This window comes from Branchiostoma floridae, chromosome 2 (genome assembly GCF_000003815.2).
Source record: "Branchiostoma floridae strain S238N-H82 chromosome 2, Bfl_VNyyK, whole genome shotgun sequence".
NCBI lineage: Eukaryota > Metazoa > Chordata > Leptocardii > Amphioxiformes > Branchiostomatidae > Branchiostoma > Branchiostoma floridae.
In genome coordinates, this window is record NC_049980.1 from 27,473,896 (window position 1) to 27,495,542 (window position 21,647).

General features: G+C 44.0%; 2 protein-coding genes across 2 annotated transcripts; both read left to right on the top strand.

Moving 5' to 3' along the window:
- The first annotated feature begins 1,802 nt into the window (after positions 1 to 1,802).
- Positions 1,803 to 10,582, top strand: LOC118405586 (laminin subunit beta-1-like). The gene is made up of 12 exons (XM_035805137.1): positions 1,803 to 2,691; positions 3,726 to 3,755; positions 4,228 to 4,350; positions 4,800 to 4,916; positions 5,220 to 5,341; positions 5,762 to 5,920; positions 6,246 to 6,593; positions 6,914 to 7,141; positions 7,791 to 7,949; positions 8,378 to 8,505; positions 8,787 to 8,931; positions 9,521 to 10,582. Exons 1-12 carry the CDS (start codon positions 2,493 to 2,495, stop codon positions 9,521 to 9,523), a joined length of 1,761 nt encoding a protein of 586 aa, XP_035661030.1. The 5' UTR covers positions 1,803 to 2,492; the 3' UTR covers positions 9,524 to 10,582.
- Positions 10,583 to 12,308: 1,726 nt separating this feature from the next.
- LOC118405593 (laminin subunit alpha-1-like) lies at positions 12,309 to 21,359 on the top strand. The gene is made up of 13 exons (XM_035805144.1): positions 12,309 to 12,561; positions 14,179 to 14,292; positions 14,490 to 14,548; positions 14,851 to 14,997; positions 15,523 to 15,792; positions 16,190 to 16,351; positions 16,719 to 16,880; positions 17,391 to 17,537; positions 18,413 to 18,506; positions 19,139 to 19,194; positions 19,527 to 19,636; positions 19,848 to 19,937; positions 20,682 to 21,359. The coding sequence occupies exons 1-13, from the start codon at positions 12,351 to 12,353 to the stop codon at positions 20,779 to 20,781; spliced, it is 1,722 nt and encodes a 573-aa protein (XP_035661037.1). The 5' UTR covers positions 12,309 to 12,350; the 3' UTR covers positions 20,782 to 21,359.
- The last annotated feature ends 288 nt before the right edge of the window (positions 21,360 to 21,647 follow it).

Genomic DNA, 21,647 nt, shown 5'->3' on the forward strand with positions numbered 1-21,647 from the left:
GAGAAGAAGTTGAACCTGTGCATACTCGTATACTTTAAACTTTGTAGTATTAGTCATGTATCACACCCTACACAATTTGTACTTCACTACTATTCACCTTGACCTGTACTAAGCTTGTCAAAAAGCAAAAACGTACAATAAAGGTCTTCATTCATTCATTCATTCATTTAAAACGCATGGCATGGCCTCTTGCAGGGAGTTTGGAATCTCGTGAACAGTGTTGCCGACATTCCTGCGGATCTGCGGTCTAACACACGGGCTCGTTAGCCGCGGGTTTCGTGGTGATGGATAATCTTTACAGGCTGCTGAGCCGTCACAGGCAAGGCAGCTTTCAGTGCGTCTGTGAACAGTTAGGCAGAGGAAAGCTATGTTTCACGTCGCTTATTTTTCTTTATAACAACAAAAATGACATACAGTACACAGTGGTGCCGCACTGATGCGGACTGGCTAATATCAACGGCACCACTGGACAAAACATGATACATGACATGTTACAGAAAACATGTAAACGGCAACGTCTTATTTTATTGTAAGCACCGGGAAAATTCCAACTACACATCTTCACAAAACTGAAGTACTGTCGTATTGTGCGTCCTTAAAAGACAAAGATGTCTTTACAAGGAGTCACTGACGGAGTTCTGTATGGCTATACCCACAACAGACGGGCCATCATACTGTGTGCATCAAAATGTTACGTCATTCATGTGGCTCAAAGTTGTAGTTTATGTTCACTGACATATTAGATAGTAAGGAGTTGACGGAGAGGATAATTCACAATGCTGTCGACTACTTACTTCGGGATTGGGTTTACAAGACGAAACGCTGTATCGTGGAGGAAGTAGTTTTTCTGCTATCGGCTTGGTCTTGACTCATGATAACGGTATGACATGATTTAGCTAACACCAGAAGGAGAGTTTTTCCAGCTGCGTCGGGGAAAGTGGCGGAGGAAAGGAAGACATCTGCCGTGCCGAATCCGCCTCAACGACCTTGAAACAGCCCTTAATTGTTCCGATTTCACCGCGGTTATTGATTAAGACAGTTGCGATTGAGTTGTGATGATACAGGTCAATCAACATGCCTACATTTGCTTATGTCTAAAAAGCAATTGTGGTAATAAGAGTCTGTTGTTGTTAACTTTTGTAAGTGCGCTTAATTGAGAAATGTGTTGCCGGGGTCAAGAGAATTCCGCTGTTATGTTTACCTACGCCAGAATGGCAGAAGGTTATATTTTGAGCGTGTCGCCTGTCGGTCTGTCTGTCTGTCTTTTAACAGCACAACTCGAGAAGACTGGGATGGATCCCGATGATATTTGGTAGGTGGGTAGCGGTCAGGAAAGCAAAGGTCAAGTTCGATAATGGGCCCCCTAGCTGCTTGCTTAGGTACTGCGAAACTTCCATTTCTTTATACTTTTTGTTTCTTCTGTTAAATGCAAGTACAAATGCTGAATACGAAACAACTCAGCAACCTCCCATGTCAACACCACGAAGTTGTTTTGATGGGCCCTCGAGGTGTTGACCGTTATCGTCTTTCAAGGCCACCAATTAGGCAGCATGTCAAAGATAGAGAATAGTACATACTTGTGTGTTTGGTTAGGTGACTTTGGCACCGTTGCCTTGATAGTATGTCAATAACAGGAAATGATTTCATTGCCAGCGAGACACACAGGAATGGACGGAGTTCCGTATGCAAAAACATGTTGGCATTTTATCATTTAAGAACACAAAATGCCTGTGTGTCCTTCTACATTGTGTATATCTTCAGAGGGGAGCATTCGCTATGCCTGTACACATCTCCCTTTGCCTCACAGTTAGGGACACGCGCTTTTCACTTTGTTTCCTGTTCCTGAATCCACGGCTGCTGCTCTTTTTCATCATCTAAATTGATACTAATGCTGGTAATCAAAAACTTGCCCTTGGCGTTACTTTTTTTACAGGATGTTTCTTTCTTTGACTTTGGCTACCAACGCCATGTTTACCTCAGTTCAACTTTTTTTGGCAAACAGATGCCAAGACCAGCTGTAAAATGTCACACTGATCAGGCCCTGGAATGTGCTGCTTTAATGCGACCATGTTCATGATACATGGTATTAGTTATGACTCTATCTGATGGTTTTTGTGTTAATGTCCTTGAGTTCCTTACGTTGAAGATAATGAAGATTTGCTCGAGTCTTCGTTACCCGCTTATGACAGATATATCGGTCCCCTTGAAGTACGGTAAGGCTGTAATGCCTCAAGATCGCTTGTCACAAATATCCACATAGCTAAAACATCTCGTTGAGTCCCATCGGAAATACCAGAATGTCGCGTTAGTACAAGGTGCCCCGGTGAAAGGGAATGCCAAACCTTCCATCTCCGACCGCCACAAACGCTGCAAGCGCCGAAAACACACCGCGAACGTCAACAACCAGAAGGCTCCCCGCAGTTTGAAAACCTTGTATTGTACCCATCCCCGCCGGCCGGTCTTCTGGAAGCGGTGAGGAATTTTTTTCCACAATGTTCCTGAGGATATTTCTCCTTCTGGTCCCGTTTTCGGGGCGGGGACGGGCGCAGGATGTCCCCGGGCAGGAGGTGTACTTCCCCGGCCGTCCGTGCCACGAGTTCCTGTGCGCTAACGAGGTGTGTGTGTCCAGGAGAGTCGTGTGTAACGGCGTCTCGGAGTGTGGAGACAACTCGGACGAGCTCAACTGTCACGGTGAGTAGAAGTCTCATCTCTTAAATTAATGCATAATCTCCATGCAGATCCTACTATGGCATAAGATAATGCTCAAACTGGCCAAGCAGTGTAGTCAGCCAAGAGGTATATATTTGCCCCGGTAGCCAAACACACTCCAAGGCCGGCTTTACTCGACTCACTCCTCTGGCAGCTTTCGATACTATCTTATTTTACCGTAGCATCTGCTTGGAGATTATCAATGCATGCTGGGAATGATCTTATCTGTCCGTAACGTCTTCTAATGGGAGAAATTTGTCCACTTCTGTTTCTTTTCCATTTCGCGGTCTAGACTTAAATGTGATCTTAAGTCTTCACTCGGCGCGTCTCGACATCTTAATCCGAAGCAGACCTTAGCTGGAGTCCATAGCTGCCGACATTTGCAAAGTACTCTAACACAACACATGTCAGTAGCTGTCAGAGTGGACCTTTAAGTTGGCTAAACCGCAATGAAACGGATTTGACATTAACCAAATCATCGTTACAACAACACCAGAAATAATTGCATTCAACTTCATCATATTCGTAGCTGAATTGCATATAAAAGTATGTAAGACGAGGATAACAAAGCTTAAGGATGTTTACAACATCATTTGATCAATTATCACCTCTACAAACTACGATCTAAAGTCCACTACAGAAATAGCTGCCTTATCTTAATTAAGAATCCCCGGAGCAAATTCTGGCACCAAAAATACGACAAAGTGGAATGAGACGAGACTAAAATAACAGCCAACCGAAATCTACTACTTCATTAAGATACCGCCCACTCTACCTGAAAGTCCACAGCTGCAATACACAGTCTTCCCTCCATATGCCCATGTCTAGTTACAACCGTGTGTACTAAGGTTACATGTATCTCACATAGGGAATGAATGCTATTTTCAGACGTTTTAACGCTTTTTAAGTGATTGCTCTAGCATATCTGGAACAGTAACTTTTCCTTCCTAAACCATGGCATACAACTTAAGGTATTACTCATGTTAGAAGGAACTTTATCATTTTGTGTTGTTTAGGTACACCTGGCAACGGGAACACCCAGACCTGTAGGTACTCAGCACTTCGGACGTTTCTATTTTTTATGATGCATTAATCTGGGAGGTTGTGTGACTCAATTTTGAAACAGTGATGCATCAATGGTCAACTTGTTCTTGTCCACAATCAACCTCTGTTGTCAGTAGTTGTAACCGCAGGCAAGGTAGAAATTACGGAGTTCGGATTGGGCGTGCACCGCCGGCGTTTTTTTTCTTTTCCCTACATGTACTTATGAAAGGTATATTTCTAACGAGACTTTGAGACTTAATTTCTGTTATACTGAAACTGAAGTAGACAAATGTTATGAGGTAATAGTAATAAAAAGTAAGCTATTCGTCAGATATAAAATGAAACTAGCATATAATATTGATGATGAAAGTAACCAATAACCCGATGCAGTTTAAATCAATTCTGTAAACGTTTAATTTCAGACAAGTACAACTGTGTTATAGTCTTTAGCTACAACCCATTCGATCTCCGCAGCCTCTCGCTGTGCGGCGCACCAGTTCCTGTGCAGGGACATGACGCAGTGCCTGTACCAGGGCTACAGGTGTGACGGGGAGGCCGACTGTAGGGACGGGTCAGACGAGGTCAACTGTCAGATTGGTGAGAGCCGACCCTTAGAAATGTGCGTGTTTGTGGTCTGTATGTATGTATGTATGTATGTGTTGGTGTGTCTGTTTTGCATATGTACAATCTCTCTCCCTGTCTCTGTTTCTCTATCTGTCCGCATGTTTGTCCATTTGTTTGTCTGTCCGTCCTTCTGTCTCCCTCTGTCTCTCTGTATTTTTTTCTGTGTCTGTCTGTCTCTTTCTCTCTCTCTTCCCCCTGTGTATGTGAGTATGTGTGTGTGTGTGAGAGAGAGAGAGAGAGAGAGAGAGAGTGTGTGTGTGGGTGGGTGTGTGTGTGTGTGCGAGCGAGCGAGCGAGAGAGAGAGAGAGAGAGAGGGGGAGAGAGAGAGCGCGCGCGCGCGAGAGAGAGCGTTTGTGTATGTGTGTGTGTGTGTGTGTGTATGTGCTAGAAATAAACGAACCAAATTTCCGTTACTCTTGCAGGTCCCACAGGTTGCCTTCAGAACCAGCTGCGGTGCGGGAGCGGCGCATGCGTACCAGTGTCGTACCGCTGCGACAACATAGCGGACTGTGATGACGGTACCGACGAGTCCGGATGCTGTGAGTTTGGTGTTATGTTTCGTTTGGCTTGCAAATGCACGTTGTGGTCAATTATTGGCGTTTTTTTTCAAAAATACATGTATGTTCATGTATAAAGCCGTCGGAAGTCAGAAACACGTATTTACTAACCGTTTGGTAACAAAGCTCAACCTTCTGCCCACATCATCACGAGCAACACGTTCGCGGTAGACCGAATTAAAGGAGCCTTGTGGAAACCGATGAAAATCACTATCAAATGCTCTAAAGCATTCCCTGAAAACTCAGAAACTGCAGGTTTTAGATATATATTTTCTCTCCTTCCAGATCGCCCCGTCAACCCCCCTGAGCCGACCAGGGCCCCAGCCCCAGCTCCGACCCCAGGTACGACGGAAGGGCGCTGTAACGGTCACTCCAACACTGTCGACCAAAGGAACGGACACTGTTTGGTAAATCGAACTTTTATCTCTCCACCGGCTTCTTTCATTTACATTCTTTCTGGAACCTCTAAATATTTCTATAGATTCATCAGCACTTCAGTCATGTATTATAGATGTGTACATTTGTAATATTTTTTTTAACGATTCCCTCATGACCTCAATAAAAAAACGGTTAACAGGCAAAGAAACAAACGAACAAACAAACAGATGAACATACAAACAGACAAACAAACTTCTCTTTTCAAATCACGACTTTTCTCCTGTCTTTTTGCCGTCTTAAGAATTCTCTTTGTTGTCAAAGATGTAGTGTTGTCGTGGCTAGGATCAGCTTCATGTAATTACAGCTCAAATGTAACTTATTTCGGAGCAATTCTACAAGTTTCTATTCTTGATTGCTAAAACAATTTGGCTGTTCGCTGTCGCCCCCAGAACTGCCAGCACCACACGATGGGACAGCGGTGCGAGACCTGTATCCCAGGGTACACCGGTGACGCGACCCTGGGCACGCCGCACGCCTGCACGCCGGTCATCCACGTCTGTCACTGCCACGGACACTCCGGACAATGCGACACCTCCGGGAACTGTCTGGTACGGACAACATGGTTAACTGTCGTCTATGACATTCTTCACGCTGGTAACATTAATCACTGTCCCAAAGGCAAGGTCAACAGTAGATATATTTATGCCGTACGAAAGGCCCAACTTATCGTTACGCCAATGTTTATTCCATTGATGTAACGTTGGTGTTATGGCACAAAGAATTAGAAAAAAAAACGACTCTAGTCTAGACCTTCATTACATGTTACTTGCAACATCAATTACACATCAGTCATACTTCAGTATTGTCCATTCATACTCTTGAAGTAAAACAGGAATGCCATAAATAACTCCAATCCAATTTCGACCAATCCAGAACTGCCAGCACAACACCGCCGGTTCCCGGTGCGAGCGGTGCGCGGAGGGATATTACGGTGATCCGAGGTACGGTAACCCAGACGACTGCAGGCCCCTCAGTCAGGGTCAGGGGCCAACAGGACAAGGTCAAACATCGCCGGGTCAGCAAGTTCAAGGTCAAACGGATCAAAACCAACCTGACCAAGGTCAAACAGGACAAAATCAGCCCGGTCAAACAAGTCAAGGTCAAGCAGGTCAAGGTCAGACAGGTGCAGGTCAACAGGAGGAGCTGCCGTACATAGTTGGAGAGCAGTGCAGATGCTACAACCACGCCACGAGATGTGACCCGACAAGTTTCAAATGCTTGGTAGGTGATTGCATAACAACAGTTCTTTTAGCCTCCTTCACCGGCGTCTCTGGGGCCTTCGCGTAAGTATTTTGGGAGTGGGATGGATTTGCGATTTTTAGCCGGGAGTGGGGTCCCGTACACGCTTCCCGGTATATATTTATTTCTTTGGTGTTACTGAATAAACCATCCTTTGACTTTGTTCAACAAGTATGACGTGCAGTGACTTGTTGTACAGTAGTTGACGATACTAGTAATGATAACATTCACGATTTAACTTGATGTTTCATTTTACTCGTACCCTAGAATTGGTTAACTTACCTTCCTCATCGATTCCACAGGACTGCCAGCACAACACGGAGGGTTTCTACTGCCACCGGTGCCAGCCCGGGTTCCGGGGGAACGCTCTGTACGGCACCCCGCACGACTGCCAGAGGGTCCCGCTGTACTCGGAAGGAGCGTCCCCAGGCACCACCCCTGCTCCGGCCACCACCCCAGCCCCCACCGTCCGCCCGCACTGCTACTGTCACGGGCACAGCGACAAGTGCGACGAGTCGGGACGCTGTTTGGTAAGATGTCACGATATTCTAAACTTAGTCAATACATAATGAAGGCTAACTTTTACCTACTACCTTGGTAAGATTGGTAAATTTTATGAGGCTAACATCACATTTCCACAAAGGGACCCAGCCGGGTAGTCTGGGGGAACGAAAGGTACGATATAAAAGACAATAACTTTTTGAAACACGGACCAAAAATAATTCAAAAGCATGCTTTGTGCATATCATTGGCATAAACTTTATTTTTTCGTTTCTACAAACAGCTCGGCCGGGCCAAGGGTAGGAAATGTAACGTAGACCTACACTAGCGCTGAAACAACAACGACAAGAGACAACGTCATCGGTTGCCCTTTCTTTTTACTTAACATCACCCCGGGAGACATATAAAAACATGTGTATCTTTCAGAGTTTGTAATCAGCAGATCTCCCTGCCTTAGAGTATCAAACCCGGAAGTTATGCTGCAGTACCGTAACGAGCCGAAATCTAATCGTGTCCAGGCCGCATCAAGACCTACCCATATACCGAATAGCAATACAATCCATCCATGTGTTCTCGAGTTATGCTGGTATTCTACACACAAACAAACACATATACACAAACTCTACCCAAAATATAACCTTGGCGAAGGTAATAATGCATCATCTGCATTGTTGTCAGGACTGCCTGCACCAGACGGAGGGGAAGCACTGCTCGCGGTGCCAGGCCGGGTACATCGGAGACGCGCGGAAGGGCACGGCGGCGGACTGTCAGCTGGCGCATCCCGACTGCTCCTGTCACGGCCACGCCGACTTCTGCGACGTCTTCGGCAGGTGTCTGGTACGGCATGCTTTACTCTGCTGGCTCTATAACCGTAACCCCTGCTTCTCCTATCGGGCAGTTAGTCCTCAATCTTAATGAGCCGAGCTTGTCTCCTGATTTCTGAGACATCTTCTGTAGGTGTCTCCCCCAAGTTTTATACTCGTGAAAACTTAACTGAAATAAACAATTACTAGAGTGGGTGTAGGAGTTTGTTTGTTTGTTTTGATGTGTGTTCGCAGCTATTTGAGTATTATAGAGAAACAGCATGAGATTGGGGTTTGAAGAAAATGGACAAGGCATACAGGATCGTTAATGGGAAAACTAATTTGGTAGACTTAAAAAAAGTCACCATTGTACTTTAGAACAATATGGCACCTGCTGCCTTTCCATGGTACTGCAGCAGAACTTCCGGTTTTGATATATCGTGATCTGTTCTTATTTCTCAGAACTGTCGTGATAACACAATGGGAGACCAGTGCGAGCGGTGCGTCCTGGGTTACTATGGTGACGCCACGAGAGGCACGCCCTCAGACTGTCGGCCATGTCCCTGTCCGCTAACGGTCCCTTCAAATCAGTGAGTGTCGGTAAAATGTTCCTATAGATATGTATATGTAGATTGGTGATCTTACGTTGCATAGTATGGTGCTCTTACGTATACGTCGTGACAGTGATGACCTTTGAACATTCAGTTTTACCGTACTCATTTATTCGGTGATTTAAGATTTAGTCATTTGTTCGATAGTTCAGTCATTCATTGAAGTACAATGTATCTTGACTTTGTTAAATATTAAACTGAAACTTTGATATGGAACAGTGTTCATCAAATCTTTTCTAACTTTGCCCTCCGGTCTGCAGATTTTCTGACACGTGCACGCTGGACATCGATGGCCTGCCCACCTGCACACGGTGTCATCCGGGGTATCTGGGCCGGGACTGCGGGACGTGTGCAAACGGTTACTGGGGCAACCCGAGAGTGGAGGGGCAGAGATGTGTTCGGCAGGTAGAGAAAGATTAACACTTAGTACACTCACGTAAACCTGTGTTTGTATGTGTATCTGTAAAACCGGTATGACATGATCTGCCCCCATCTACTAAGTCAAGTGATCGCGCTGCAACCTCGCTTACTTAGATTTGTATAACCCTTGACTTCACAAATGAAACATGCATCGTGCAATATGTCAAAATATGACCGAAAAGACGAGAAAATGAGATTTTTTTATTAATAGAGTCGTTGAGTACCTTGTCAAATTGTTCGCTTGCACTGGCGGTTACATCGAAGTTGCCGCCCTAGTGCAATGAAGAGTGCTCCAGCGTCGCAGGCGCGCGGCTTGGCAGTAGCAGGTTGCATTGCACTGAATGGCCTGTCATATGTATTTTTGACGATGACGACTTTAAACAACACCATTATGTCTGATTCAACAATGATGATATTGACTCCCCATGAAAAGTTGATGTGGGGGATTTACTGATGTTAACGGAATTTACATTGTCGTGATGTTTTTTACTATCAAGACGTAGCAACTCCATCAGTCTTGCTACTCTTCAGTCAGAGGCAATAATGAAGCAATACTTTCTTTATGTTTTTACAGTGATATCCAGACACACACATTGGGGAATGACGGTACACTGCCACTTCGAAGACTCGATCCCCCGACTTTGTGGACAAAAGGATAAAAAAGAAATAGCGACCTATACTTAGATTGCTGTGTTATTGACAGCGATGTTGAATATGTTAAATGTTATATATCATGGTACTATTCTAATATAATCATGTGCCTTTATTCAACAGTGGCCTGTTTTTTGTAGTTGATTTATATCAGTGCCATATAGTCGAGCTAAAAGTACGTCTTTGGAGATTTTGGACTTCATCAGCTTACCCTTGATTGTTTTGTGTAGATGTCTTTCCAGCAAGGCTAATGTATATACGTTATCATTATTGACGACAAACTTTTATTCTGTCATTGACTGTTATATTACTTGCTGGTGTGTTCTCCGTGAGTCGTATGTATTGTTGTTGGCACATAGTAATTAGATCATCGCCATGTAATGTGGCCTCCAGATGCTTCGTGTCAGTCCTAATTAGTGAGCAAGCAGTCTTGTTTACCTAAAACACGTGTCCAAGGACGCACCTAGCGCACACACGTAGCTTTGGGCAAACCTCTAATCATGTGAAGAATGTTAATCAATTACCGACCATTAAAGAGAATCCAATATTATCATTAAGTTTCAATCGTGTGCCTTCAACTGATGGTTGTGAGAAAAACAGGCGAGCTCCACATTTCGATATTTAATTGACACTGCTCTAATAATGGATATTTACTTGTTGCCGCGAAAAACTCACTTAAAACGACGTTTTGCTAATTCATTTTACATCATAAGGATGCCGAATATACATGTTGCGACATATTTTATTACGACTGTAACGCATAGGTCTATTATGAACACCTGGGGGCGGTGCAAAACAATGTATGGGTGTTCCATGTTAGCTCATGACTTAATCTTATGTTATATTTATTCAGTATATAAAGTTTGCACGGCGAAGTGATAAACAGAGCAAACCTCTGATAAGCACTTATCAAACTGTAATCTCTCGATGAAATAGTGACGAGGGCAATGGAATAAAATTGGTGTACCAACTCTTTTCAAACATATATTTAGTAAAAGTCTTTTTTTTTACATTGCCTTATATTGTTGTGGCTGTTTAGCGTTAATTATTACGATATTTCTGTGACAGGGTCGCAACTGTTGGAACGGACTGCGTGTCAATGGGACTGGACCTTACGCTGCAACGGAACAATGTGCTTAAATAGGAGGACTTCATTGTTTAACTCCCTTATCTAGTCGCCCTATTGTTTGCAGGACCTTCTTTTGGGACAGAGGAGGGGTGATGTACCATGCTACACAGTGACTGTAGATGACCACTGTTGTAGAAAGTGGGAGGGTGGGATAAACGGACAGATTTTATGATGTTAGTATTGCAGAATATGTCAGAATGAGTCAGCTGAATAGCCTCCAACCGGTTCCAACTGCAGACCGTGTGGTCTTGTTTAGCTGAAGAAATATAAAATCTAAGAAATAAAATGTCTTGGTGCATTTTGCAGAACGTTGCCTGGTCTGCTCCAAGCGGTGACCACCTATACAAGTCGACTTCGTGTAGGCTTTTGTATGCACTAAATGCAACGGTTATGGCAATCTACAGAACGATTTTGTTAACGCTAAAGAAGGCAGTACAGCGGTACAACTTTTTTTTACCAGCTCGTTTGAACATTTAATTGGAAAACTGGTCTTACTTAAACTGGTAACTGATATAACCACAGGAAAGCGGAACAGCCTCAGATCATTGCAGGACATCCCACGCAAAGTCGACAACAAAAGGTTTGAGTGCTACATATTGGAATAGCTGCGGATCCCCAATCAGTGACCAATGAATGGTTTCAGTCCTACTAAGACCTGCGGGTCAAAGTACCGCTATTCAATCTGACCACGGCAAACACTTACATTGTCCGCACGGGTTCAAAGTAACATATACCGCTCTCTGACGTATAATACGATTTTTTCTAACAAGTGTTTCTCGCACACATATGTCAAATCGTCATTTTTGATAAACTTACAAGTTGGATTGTGCCAAGAATGTGAAGTATGCTAAGAATCTGATTGGAACGACAATCTGCCTGAGTCGACGTGTGACGTCCTTGAGCAGTCCTGATTGATGAAATCGAGCTGTAATGAGGAACCCTTGAAGTTTTCTAAAAGAAGACAGATGCTTATAAAGAGGATCTTAATCAAAATGTATGGCGGAACTTGAAGCTTAAAATGTGCCCACGATGAGATTAAAGAAGTCCTTGAGTCCTGACCCCGAGGTCACCATCTCCGACCAGGCCACATGGCTCGTTACTGTTCGCTACCTTGCGCAATATCTTAGGCCACAGCAAATACATTTTACTGATGGCATCAGCGCGCGCATTGATTTTAGTTTCATTTCAAACAAAAAGCACAAGATTTTGTTCCAGGCCTCCGGAGATGGTCAATATGACAAAAAATTACCAAAATTGGGGAAACATGACGTGTGTTGGCATTGAATGTACTTGAAGGAACAACACTAGAGGGGTAGTCTTGAGTGACGTTATCGACTTGGTAAATGATACCAGCCTACACTTACCACACGTTTTAGGAATAAAAGACATCGTCACTGCGATACTTGGTTTTATCGCTTCAATTCGTGTTACAAAGGTTTGGGTGTCTATGTTGAAATGTTGACATCTTTTTTTTTTCTCCATTTTTTTTTCGTCGCTCTTTCGCATGGAATTTGGAGTTTAGAGGATGCATCCATAAAATTCATTTCCTATGGCCTCATCAAGATAACAACTCGCCTTTATCTAACGGCGCTGACCACTTCACACTTCCCCCACCTTTCGGTTGATGCTAACTGGGTCAATCTCTCCGGAGTACGGAGGCAACATGAGAATGTTCTTGGCTGTAGTGCTGGCCTGTCTGGCCGTGCAGGTGTCAGCGGAGGGATGCGATCCCGAGAAGGAGTTTGAGTGTAAAAACGGGTTCTGTATAGACAACTCCAGGCGGTGTAACGGCATCTTCGAGTGCCTGGACTTCTCCGACGAAGACAACTGTCCAGGTAGGTGTGTTTGTTCAAGAAGCCGTTGGTGACTTTCGTTACCTTCCTCGCTAAGCAATATATCCAGTGCTTTGAACTTGCCAATCATTTAGTTCATCATACACTTTTTTCATCACTTTTTGGCAAAATATGATGGAGTAAGGAAATCGCGGTCACAAAGTAAAGGGATCCTTTTAGCTTTCTTATCTTAAAATGGAGTTTATCTTGCCTACGTGACAAACACCGCATAACATAAAAACGACTGACGAACACTTCAGAAAATGCCACTATGAAGTTTATGATCACAGCTTCATTTAGTCGACACTTTCCGTTTTTAAGTCCCTTTGAAAGACTAATGCTGTATGAAGAACTAGATCACAAATATTGGACCAAGCTGTGTTTAAATCTGCTGTCCAAACAAAACTGCTTATCACATCCCAAATCCCCTTGGTAAAAAGAAAGAGTAGTTTTTGAATCTTGTCAGCAAGTTTCAATATTTTAGGACAGGAGTCAGCTGTTCATTATACTGTACTTGTGTCGGTGCTGTGTCTCTCGAAGGTATCATGAGTGCGGTATCTCTCAATGTAGTCATCTCTTTTTTTAACCAAACACGACGCCGGCATTTTCATTCTTTCCAAGTCCTTCGAAAACTTTGAACTGCATCTCGCATGTGCTTCACATTAAGTGCTCTCTCTATAAAAGGGGGTTTTGCTCTTGCTCTGTTGTAGATTCACGTGTATTGACCATTATCGACCATAAACTCCATTCACAATTGTCTCCAGACTCTCTTACTTACTACCTAGGTCTGACCGTTTCCAAAACCATATCCAGTTGCTTGAATAACTACTTTTTGGCGTCTCTTTTACTTACTTATCTATTTATCTACTTTTCACTGGAGGATACGACTGCTGAGCGACCAAAAATTGACGGGTTGCTCAAAGAATTTCAAAGATAAAAACGAACTTTTTTCACGTTTTGTGCGTTTTGTTGTCCTTTAAATCATACTTTTACATCGTGCACTATACTCCAATTTTGGTGGCTGTACAGTCGCTCTACGATTGCCGTTTAGACTTGTGAATATGTTATTTGATGTTTTCCCTTTGGGGACCTCTGCGTAAGATGAAGTCATCCAGCTGTGCTGTTCAGCATTAAACCAGCATGCACTGCGCCTAACCTGCGGCTATACGTTCTGCTCGTTCTGTTGACTGTTGATCAAAGGTCACGTAAGATTGGGGTTGACGATAGAGAGCAGCATGGGCTAGCGCTGAGCAAAGTCCGGGCCTTTGTGATCGGCAGATGTCACTTCACTAGATTTTACGAGGGTCCGTCAAGAAAGTGATGCCATTGGTTTTATAACAAACTAATTTTTCTATCAAATGAGATGAAATTTAGCACTTAAATCTAGGTTACTATGCACGTCAGGTCAAGTCTCCATGCGATAGAATAAACCTGACGTCAATCACACTTATGAGTTCAGCCAATGAGAGCATCGCAATTATTCGTTCCACAATTGAGAGATGGCTTGCATAACCATCAGAATCTTTGCGTTCTTATACTTTCATATTGCATTTTATTTTCGGTCCACCAGCCTTCGGGCAATAATTTGCAATAAACGTATTACTTCTCACCCCTTGCCAGTCGCGAAATGCCAGCCAGGAGAGTTCCAGTGCACGTCGGGAGAGTGTGTTTCCGGTGATCTCCGGTGTAACGGGTCCCCGGACTGTCCGGACGAGTCGGATGAGGCGGGATGCGGTGAGTTCGGCCTTCTCGTTCTTTTATTACCCTCGCCTCGAAGGTTGATATGTTTTCGGTGCGTTTGACTCTCTTTGTGTGCTTGTGTGTGTGAAACTCTGTGCAAACGTATTCTTAGATTGAAGAAAGCGTTTGTAGTAAACTACTAGTACTGCATTGTACTTTTCTGATAACCATCATCTTAAACGTCTCAACAGTGAAGATCCTGTGCCATGGCCACTCCTTCATCTACAACGCCGTCACCAAGACATGCAAGGTAAGCTGTGCTGAACTTACTATTGGCAATTTTCTTTCGACTATCTCACAAAATATGGCCGTCATGAGGTCTGAAATTGGCCTTGACCTTCATCTTTCCAAGACCTACCCACATATTAAGTATCATCAAAATGCACACAGAGATTTATAAAGTTATGCTGATCACAAATATTCGGAACCACACACGTACTCAAACATACATGCAGACTCATCAAAAACAAAGTGTTAAGGAATGACACGAGAATGCTGTGCGAAAATAAGTAAGAATTAACAAAAAAATTGAGAAACCTCCCTCTGTTCCAGTCCTGCCAACACAACGCGCAGGGGCGGAACTGTGAGAAGTGTAAGCCCGGTTTCTATGGTAACGCTAAGATTGGCACGGCCGAGGACTGCAAGCCGTGCGACTGTAACGGCCACTCCATGGACTGTGACATGGCCGGGAAGTGCGAGGTGAGTACCGTTCTTTTCAAGTATTTAGCCAACGAAGTAAAGATTTAAATTCTTAACAACTAACTGAAAAGATGATAACTCTACGGCGTATGAAATTTTGGGTTTATAACACAAAACAAAAATATCAGCAATATTTAAAAACGCAAGAAAGATTTACACCTTGAAGACTTTAATTTTGTATTGGAAATATCAATTCAACTTTATCCTGAATGACTTTCAGAAAGTTTTAATGATAATTACCAAGTGAAATTTACCAAGTGACGTAGATTGTCATACTTTTGGACTGGTATTAACAGGCCAGCAATAGTTTGATGGCCTGTACTGCGTTACTTAATTGTTGTTAATTAAGGTGGTTTGTAATAACGAGAAGACACAAGCGCTTTAAGTTAGCTCCTTCGCAAACTTCTGGTGCGGCGGCGTTTATTTTCGAGATTTCCAGCATGCTCCCCCAAAAATCAACACCAATGCTCCAGAAGTCTGCGAATGAGAAAGGTTTCAAGTAGTGGTTCTTCTAACTCTTCCCAGAACTGCGGCCACAACACGGAGGGGGAGAAGTGTGAGAACTGCCGGCCCGGGTTCCGCGGTGACGCCACCAAGGGGACACCAGAAGACTGTAAACCCAACAGTCCTGATAATGACAAGGACACAGATGCGAAACCAAAGCCAACCACCAAGCCCGGTCCCGATCCCGACACAGACAAGAAACCCAAACCCACCACCAAGCCCGGTAACCCCACCAAAACCTGCGACTGCAACGGGCACTCTACGGAGTGTGACGGCGATGGGAAATGTAAGGTGAGTGTTCTCCAGCTAGGCCCCGTTTCCTCTTGACGGCGCTCTCACCGCGCTCTCGCTGCGATGGAAAATTGGCCAGAGCGTGGTGAGAGCGCAGCGACGCCAGAAAATCTGCTCTAGTGGAATCTCTCCGGCGACCCCAGCGCGCTCTTCCCGCGACGAAGAAAACTCAAATGTCAGCATCTTTTTATGAGCTAGGAAAGGTTTGAAAGATTACTCAACGAATTTCAGAGATAAAGAACGAATCTTTTGACGTATAGTGTAATTTCGTAATTACGATTTGAGGTCACAGAGAGAGCGCAGTGCGCATCCCCGTTAATAGTTAATGAGAGTGAATTTCAACAAATACGTGGTGAAAGCGTTTAACGTAACACTAAGATTGTCCACATCCGTCCAGGATTGCAAGGACAACACCCAAGGCGACTCATGCGATGAGTGCAAGCCGGGTTTCACCGGGGACGCGAAGGAGGGCAAAGCCGACTCCTGCAAGCCTAACAACTGTGACGCTCTCTGCAACAAGCACTCCTCCACCTGCGATCTGGCCGCCGGCAAGTGCATGGTAGGGGGCAGTTAGCGTAGGAGGTTTCTCTAGTAGATACGGGCACTGTAATAACATGTGATGATAGTTAGGACCAGACTATAACACATGACATGGCATGACATGACTATCTCTAACACACCTGCAAGAGAACCTATAAATATAGAGATCTTAGACTTAGACCCTCATGATGTGTCCGCCCTAGGTTTGGGCAATACAAGATACAATACAAAATAGAAAGCCCGATGAAAACGACTCTAAAAAAGCCGGGACCTGACCTCTGCTTAGAAAGTATGGCAAGTCACAGTAAAGTTTGCAATGTGGCTCCTCGATGAAATACGTGACCCATCGTTAAAATATCTGTTTGTCGCCATGTATACACCACCAGAACTGCGATCACAACACGGAGGGCGACAAGTGTGAGAAGTGCAAGTCCGGATTCGCCGGTGACGCCACCAAGGGAACCTCTGACGACTGTAAGGAGAGCGCATGCGCCGCCATGTGCAATAACCACGCCACTGAGTGCGACATGAATGCTAAGACCTGTAAGGTATGTGACGCGAAGTTCTCGGATTGCTTGTTTGCTTTCTAACAAACATATTCTGGCGAAAATTCATAGCTACATCATTACTGTAAGGTTATCCGTCTACACAGGGCTCGCCAGCAGCCTATGCAATATACACTAGCTGAGGTTTTCACTTTCATTCGCGTGGTGTCTGGAACTGTTAGCTGTTAGCTGTTAAGTCAATTAGAGAATCGGCTTTACATAAAAAAAACAGTAAGGCTATTACTTGATTGGCTGAACAGCTGGGTTGCGGTCATACCCACAAAAGTGGAACCTCCACCAATGTTTAGCAGCGTCACCTCAAAATAATGTTGTGAAGGCCGCTGGCAAGGCCCTGTGGGTGAGAATGCAGCAAGGTAAGAATGCGCCAATCTAGAAATACGCAAAATGCTTAAGACTAACTCCCACTGGCACCTGCATAGCTTCAGGTTCACTTGCAATGCTTTAATGTCGCCTTGCTCTCTTGCCGTGCATGCCATTCCCTGCCACGTTCAGAACTGTGCAGACAACACGGAGGGATCAAACTGTGAGAAGTGCAAGGACGGGTACACGGGGGACGCGACCAAGGGTCCGTGTAAGCCCTGCAGTGAGAAGTGTAACAAGCACAGCGACACGTGCGACAAGGACACGGGGATCTGCTCGGTATGGTACTGCACGCCAGGGGTCGCTGCTCGCTTCACTCTTTTGTTTGCATGTCTTAATCTATTCTAGCTGCATGACTTGATACATGTAGTTTATTTACGATTGTGAATAGATATGATACAAATCAGAACATGTACGTAATGACCACTTGGCCATTGTGGTCACTGTTTAGCAGCCCCACAAAAATATTTCCTATAGACTCAAGCATTACGATTCTGTCAAGTGTTTTCTGCAGCAGAATGTGATACAGAACGTAACGTTACAAGTATGACTAAAAAGACAACAAAACACCCACTAAGCTTAAAAAGTTGTTTTATCGATGAAATTGAGCGCACTGAAGCCGCCAGCGTATGTACCGCAGCTTCAGTGAGATAACCCATTTACCTATCTAGATCTAAAATATTGAAATTTGCTTGGTGCTACTCTCTGGTGGTATACACACGTTGGTATGCACAGGTAAAGGTGGGGTCGCACATGTGTATATATTCAAGTCCGTTTGAGGTGCGTATAACGCTCTTAGTCTCTACCAGGCTCCACAGGTCGCGGGAAAAATAGTACAAATAGTACAAATTGGACAAATATAGATACATAACATGCCAGATGAGTTAGCTGACCGAGAAGTATGGTTAGCGACCTAGCTAACTCGTCTGACATGTTACCTGTTTACGTTTGTCCAATTTCTATTATTTTTACAACGACCTGGTGGAGGCAAATACTCCCATGCGCGCCTCATACGGACTTAAATACATACGCAGGTGTGACCCCACCTTTAAAGACCGAATGGCTTTGTACAGTGGTGAATAGAAAAGACGACCAAGATAACTTTCTTGCTTCTCTCTCTTTAAATTGAAATTTGGAATCTGTCTTTTTTTCAGAATTGCAAGGACAACACGGAAGGGAACATGTGTGAAAGGTGTAAGACTGGCTTCACCGGTGACGCCTCCAAAGGAACACCGAACGACTGCAAACGTGAGTGTCATCATTTAGTTATGGTCACAAGTGTTTATTTACAGTGGAGACATTTGCTGTTTTTTTGCGTATGATCGTCATTTCGTAGAAGTGAAAGCTTTTATAATATATGATTGATATATACATCTGCCAACAAATCATCAATTTTTCGTTGAGATATCAGAAGAATATCTCAAACAAGGCCACGTGAAGCCAATGATTATTAGAATTAGATTGTTTCGAATTGTATCAATTCGTTACAATGCTAACTGAATATTGAAACGAGGACAGAGATCATACAGATTTTGCGTAAATGGCTATTCGATGAATATCAATATGTGCGGTGTGTGTTGGTGCAAATCCTTCTGCTCTGTCGGGAGTTGGTAATTCACTTCAAATCACCCGGATGGAGGCCTGGCGAACCTCTGTCTCGTATCAGCCACATAGTTAATTACATCATTCACCCGGACGGGAGACCTGACGCATCCCCGTCTTCTAATTAGCCAGCGAAAGGGTATGTCACCCCGTAAGGGGCGGTATAACCCCGTCGTGTGTAAGTATGTGCGAACATGTGTGATCACGTCGACCGATGATGATGATGATGAGTATGTGTTTCAGTAAAATATTTAACGTATAGTGTCGCCCCTTAACAGCCACTCAGTGCCGCTGCAACAAACACTCTGACACCTGTCCGGACGGCGTGTGCAAGGTCAGTCCGAACTGTTTACGTCTATTTTCCAGCCAAATACACCTTCTGTTAACTGATACATGTATCATTATCATTAAAGTCCTCTTTGGACGGCAATCGTGCTGCGCTCTGCAACATAGTGTGACTGGAAAGACAATAAAACACACCAAGCGTAAAAAGATGCGTTTTCTTTTTATACAATTTGTTGAGCGATTTGCAAAAATTAGGTCTCTATAACTTCCTTGGATACAGAACGATTTTGACATCGTTTCCGGACGAGACTTTGCATTTTGTGGACATCAGCTATATTTTATTTCATGCGAGTGTGTGTGCGTGTGTGTGTGTGTGTACAGGATTGCCAGCACCACACGACCGGAGCGTACTGTGAAATCTGTCAGCCTGGCTACTACGGCATGGCGACGGGACAGACTCCTGACGACTGCAAGAAGTGCCCCTGCCCTCCGTAAGTAACACTGCGCTGCGCTGTGGAGGTGTGAGTATACGTAGGAAGCAACACTTTCAACATCACAGTGTGATGTCTCGGAGCAGACGGAGTACGCCTTTCTAATATAGCATGGTAGCGCGCGTAGTCCAGTGGTTAGCGGCCCTGAGATTTGATTCTGTGGTAAAAAAAAGGAGCAGATTTAAGTCATAATTTTCCATTCTTTCCCCAGTCGGACGGTGATGTGTGTAGAAGTGCCCGGGGAAGCCCAGCCGAAGTGCTTGGGCTGTGAGGACGGCTACACAGGAGACAAGTGCGAGGAGTAAGTACTGTTTGTAACAACTTCTAATCTATTGTATGATGACAACATTCGACTATTTTCCGGATTGTACATAAATCTCTGGATGGCAAAGAATGAAAATTCAGGCATCTACTGAAGAAATGCTTATCAAAAGAAAACGGAGCACAGAAAATGGACTCTACGTAATGTGGGTACCTCACTAGAATGCGGCAAGTTGGCTGCGTCGCTGCGTCCTAAATTGGATTTAAGCTATTCTTGACTTTATGATGGGAATATCATGCAAGACAGACATAAAGACAACAACATGAATAAAAAGGTTAATTTGTGCTTCATCGATGAAATTCGTTGAGCACTCTGTAAAATCGCCCGAGATACAAGCTGGACAACAACAACATGTCTGCTGTGAAACAAGTTAAACTGTAATTTCCAACACCAAAAATTGACGTACCCAGATTTCAGACTGAACAGCTCCAGTTTTTGTCAAGGCATGAACAATCCACTGCTGCTGTGACGTCAAGTTATGTAGATAGCACACGTGACTCGGTGAGTAGTGGATCATAAGTTGCAGGGAGTCTATAGCACCCACCGTCTCTGTTCAGTGATGGTTATAAAGCTCTGATGTAGCTGGCAAAAACGTCTGGTTGTGTCCAAGATTTTTACTTTATCCAGTGAGACCGAGTGTCCAGGTGACTCTATGTGCATGTGTTGGGATACCTCCGAGGTTGTTGAACTCCGACGTTAAACATATCTGTTATGTGTTTGCAGATGCGACGCAGTGAACGGGTTCGAGGCTCTGAATGGGGGTCCCACGGCGCCAACCGGCTGTTGCGTCAGGAAGGGCGTGTCCAGCTGCCCCTCCGGCTAGCCTCAAGCTTCCCTGTGCGATCAGCTTTGTGGTTATGCGACTGAAGTGTGTTGATTTTACACAGGACAATTTTTTAAGACATTGTGATTTAAGATATCATTAGGATTAAAATGCATTATACATGATGATTAAAATGTGATAACAGCAGTAATAACGTTTTTGCGGGCATCGGAAACGAATGAACGATAGTGGGACCTTTCTGTGTCTGTTTGATCACCTCCCGCTCAGCAACATCGAGATAAAGAAGCTAGGAATATCGGTACATATGATAGACCTGTAGTCTTCAAACCCTGTGCAAGTCAAGCCTGTACAAGCTTCTAGCTCTACATAAGGACCACCTGACCAACGTGACCACGTTTTGGTGGTCTTTTCCGTTGACTCAAACACTAAGAACCCTACGCTGTTTTTAAAATACTACGCTGGTTTAGTACTTAGTCATTGAACATGATCAAGTGATGTGTAGAATTTATTTGAAGATTGTTTATTTATCCTGTCTTAATACATTGCCTAATCAACATGTTATTCTAACATCATTTGCATTGTATTACCGATTAAAAGTCAATGTCTTCATTGCGAAATTATCGTTTTGATCTGTACAAGTGTTCAATACACATAACTGATAGTTGGTACTTGGTTCCCGTGGTTCTTGCTGAATACTAGGCACGTCATGAAATGTCGTATTGGACTGTTGATGCAAAAACACCCGCCATGTTGGAACCTAAATTGTGACGACATCCAAAATGGCGCCGCCATGTGATGATGTAGAAGGTTTACAATGAGGTAATCCTCTAAAATTAGAGTTTCTATGATTGATCTTATTGAAAATATTGCAGACAGAATCAAAATTCAGTCCGATATTTTGGTAG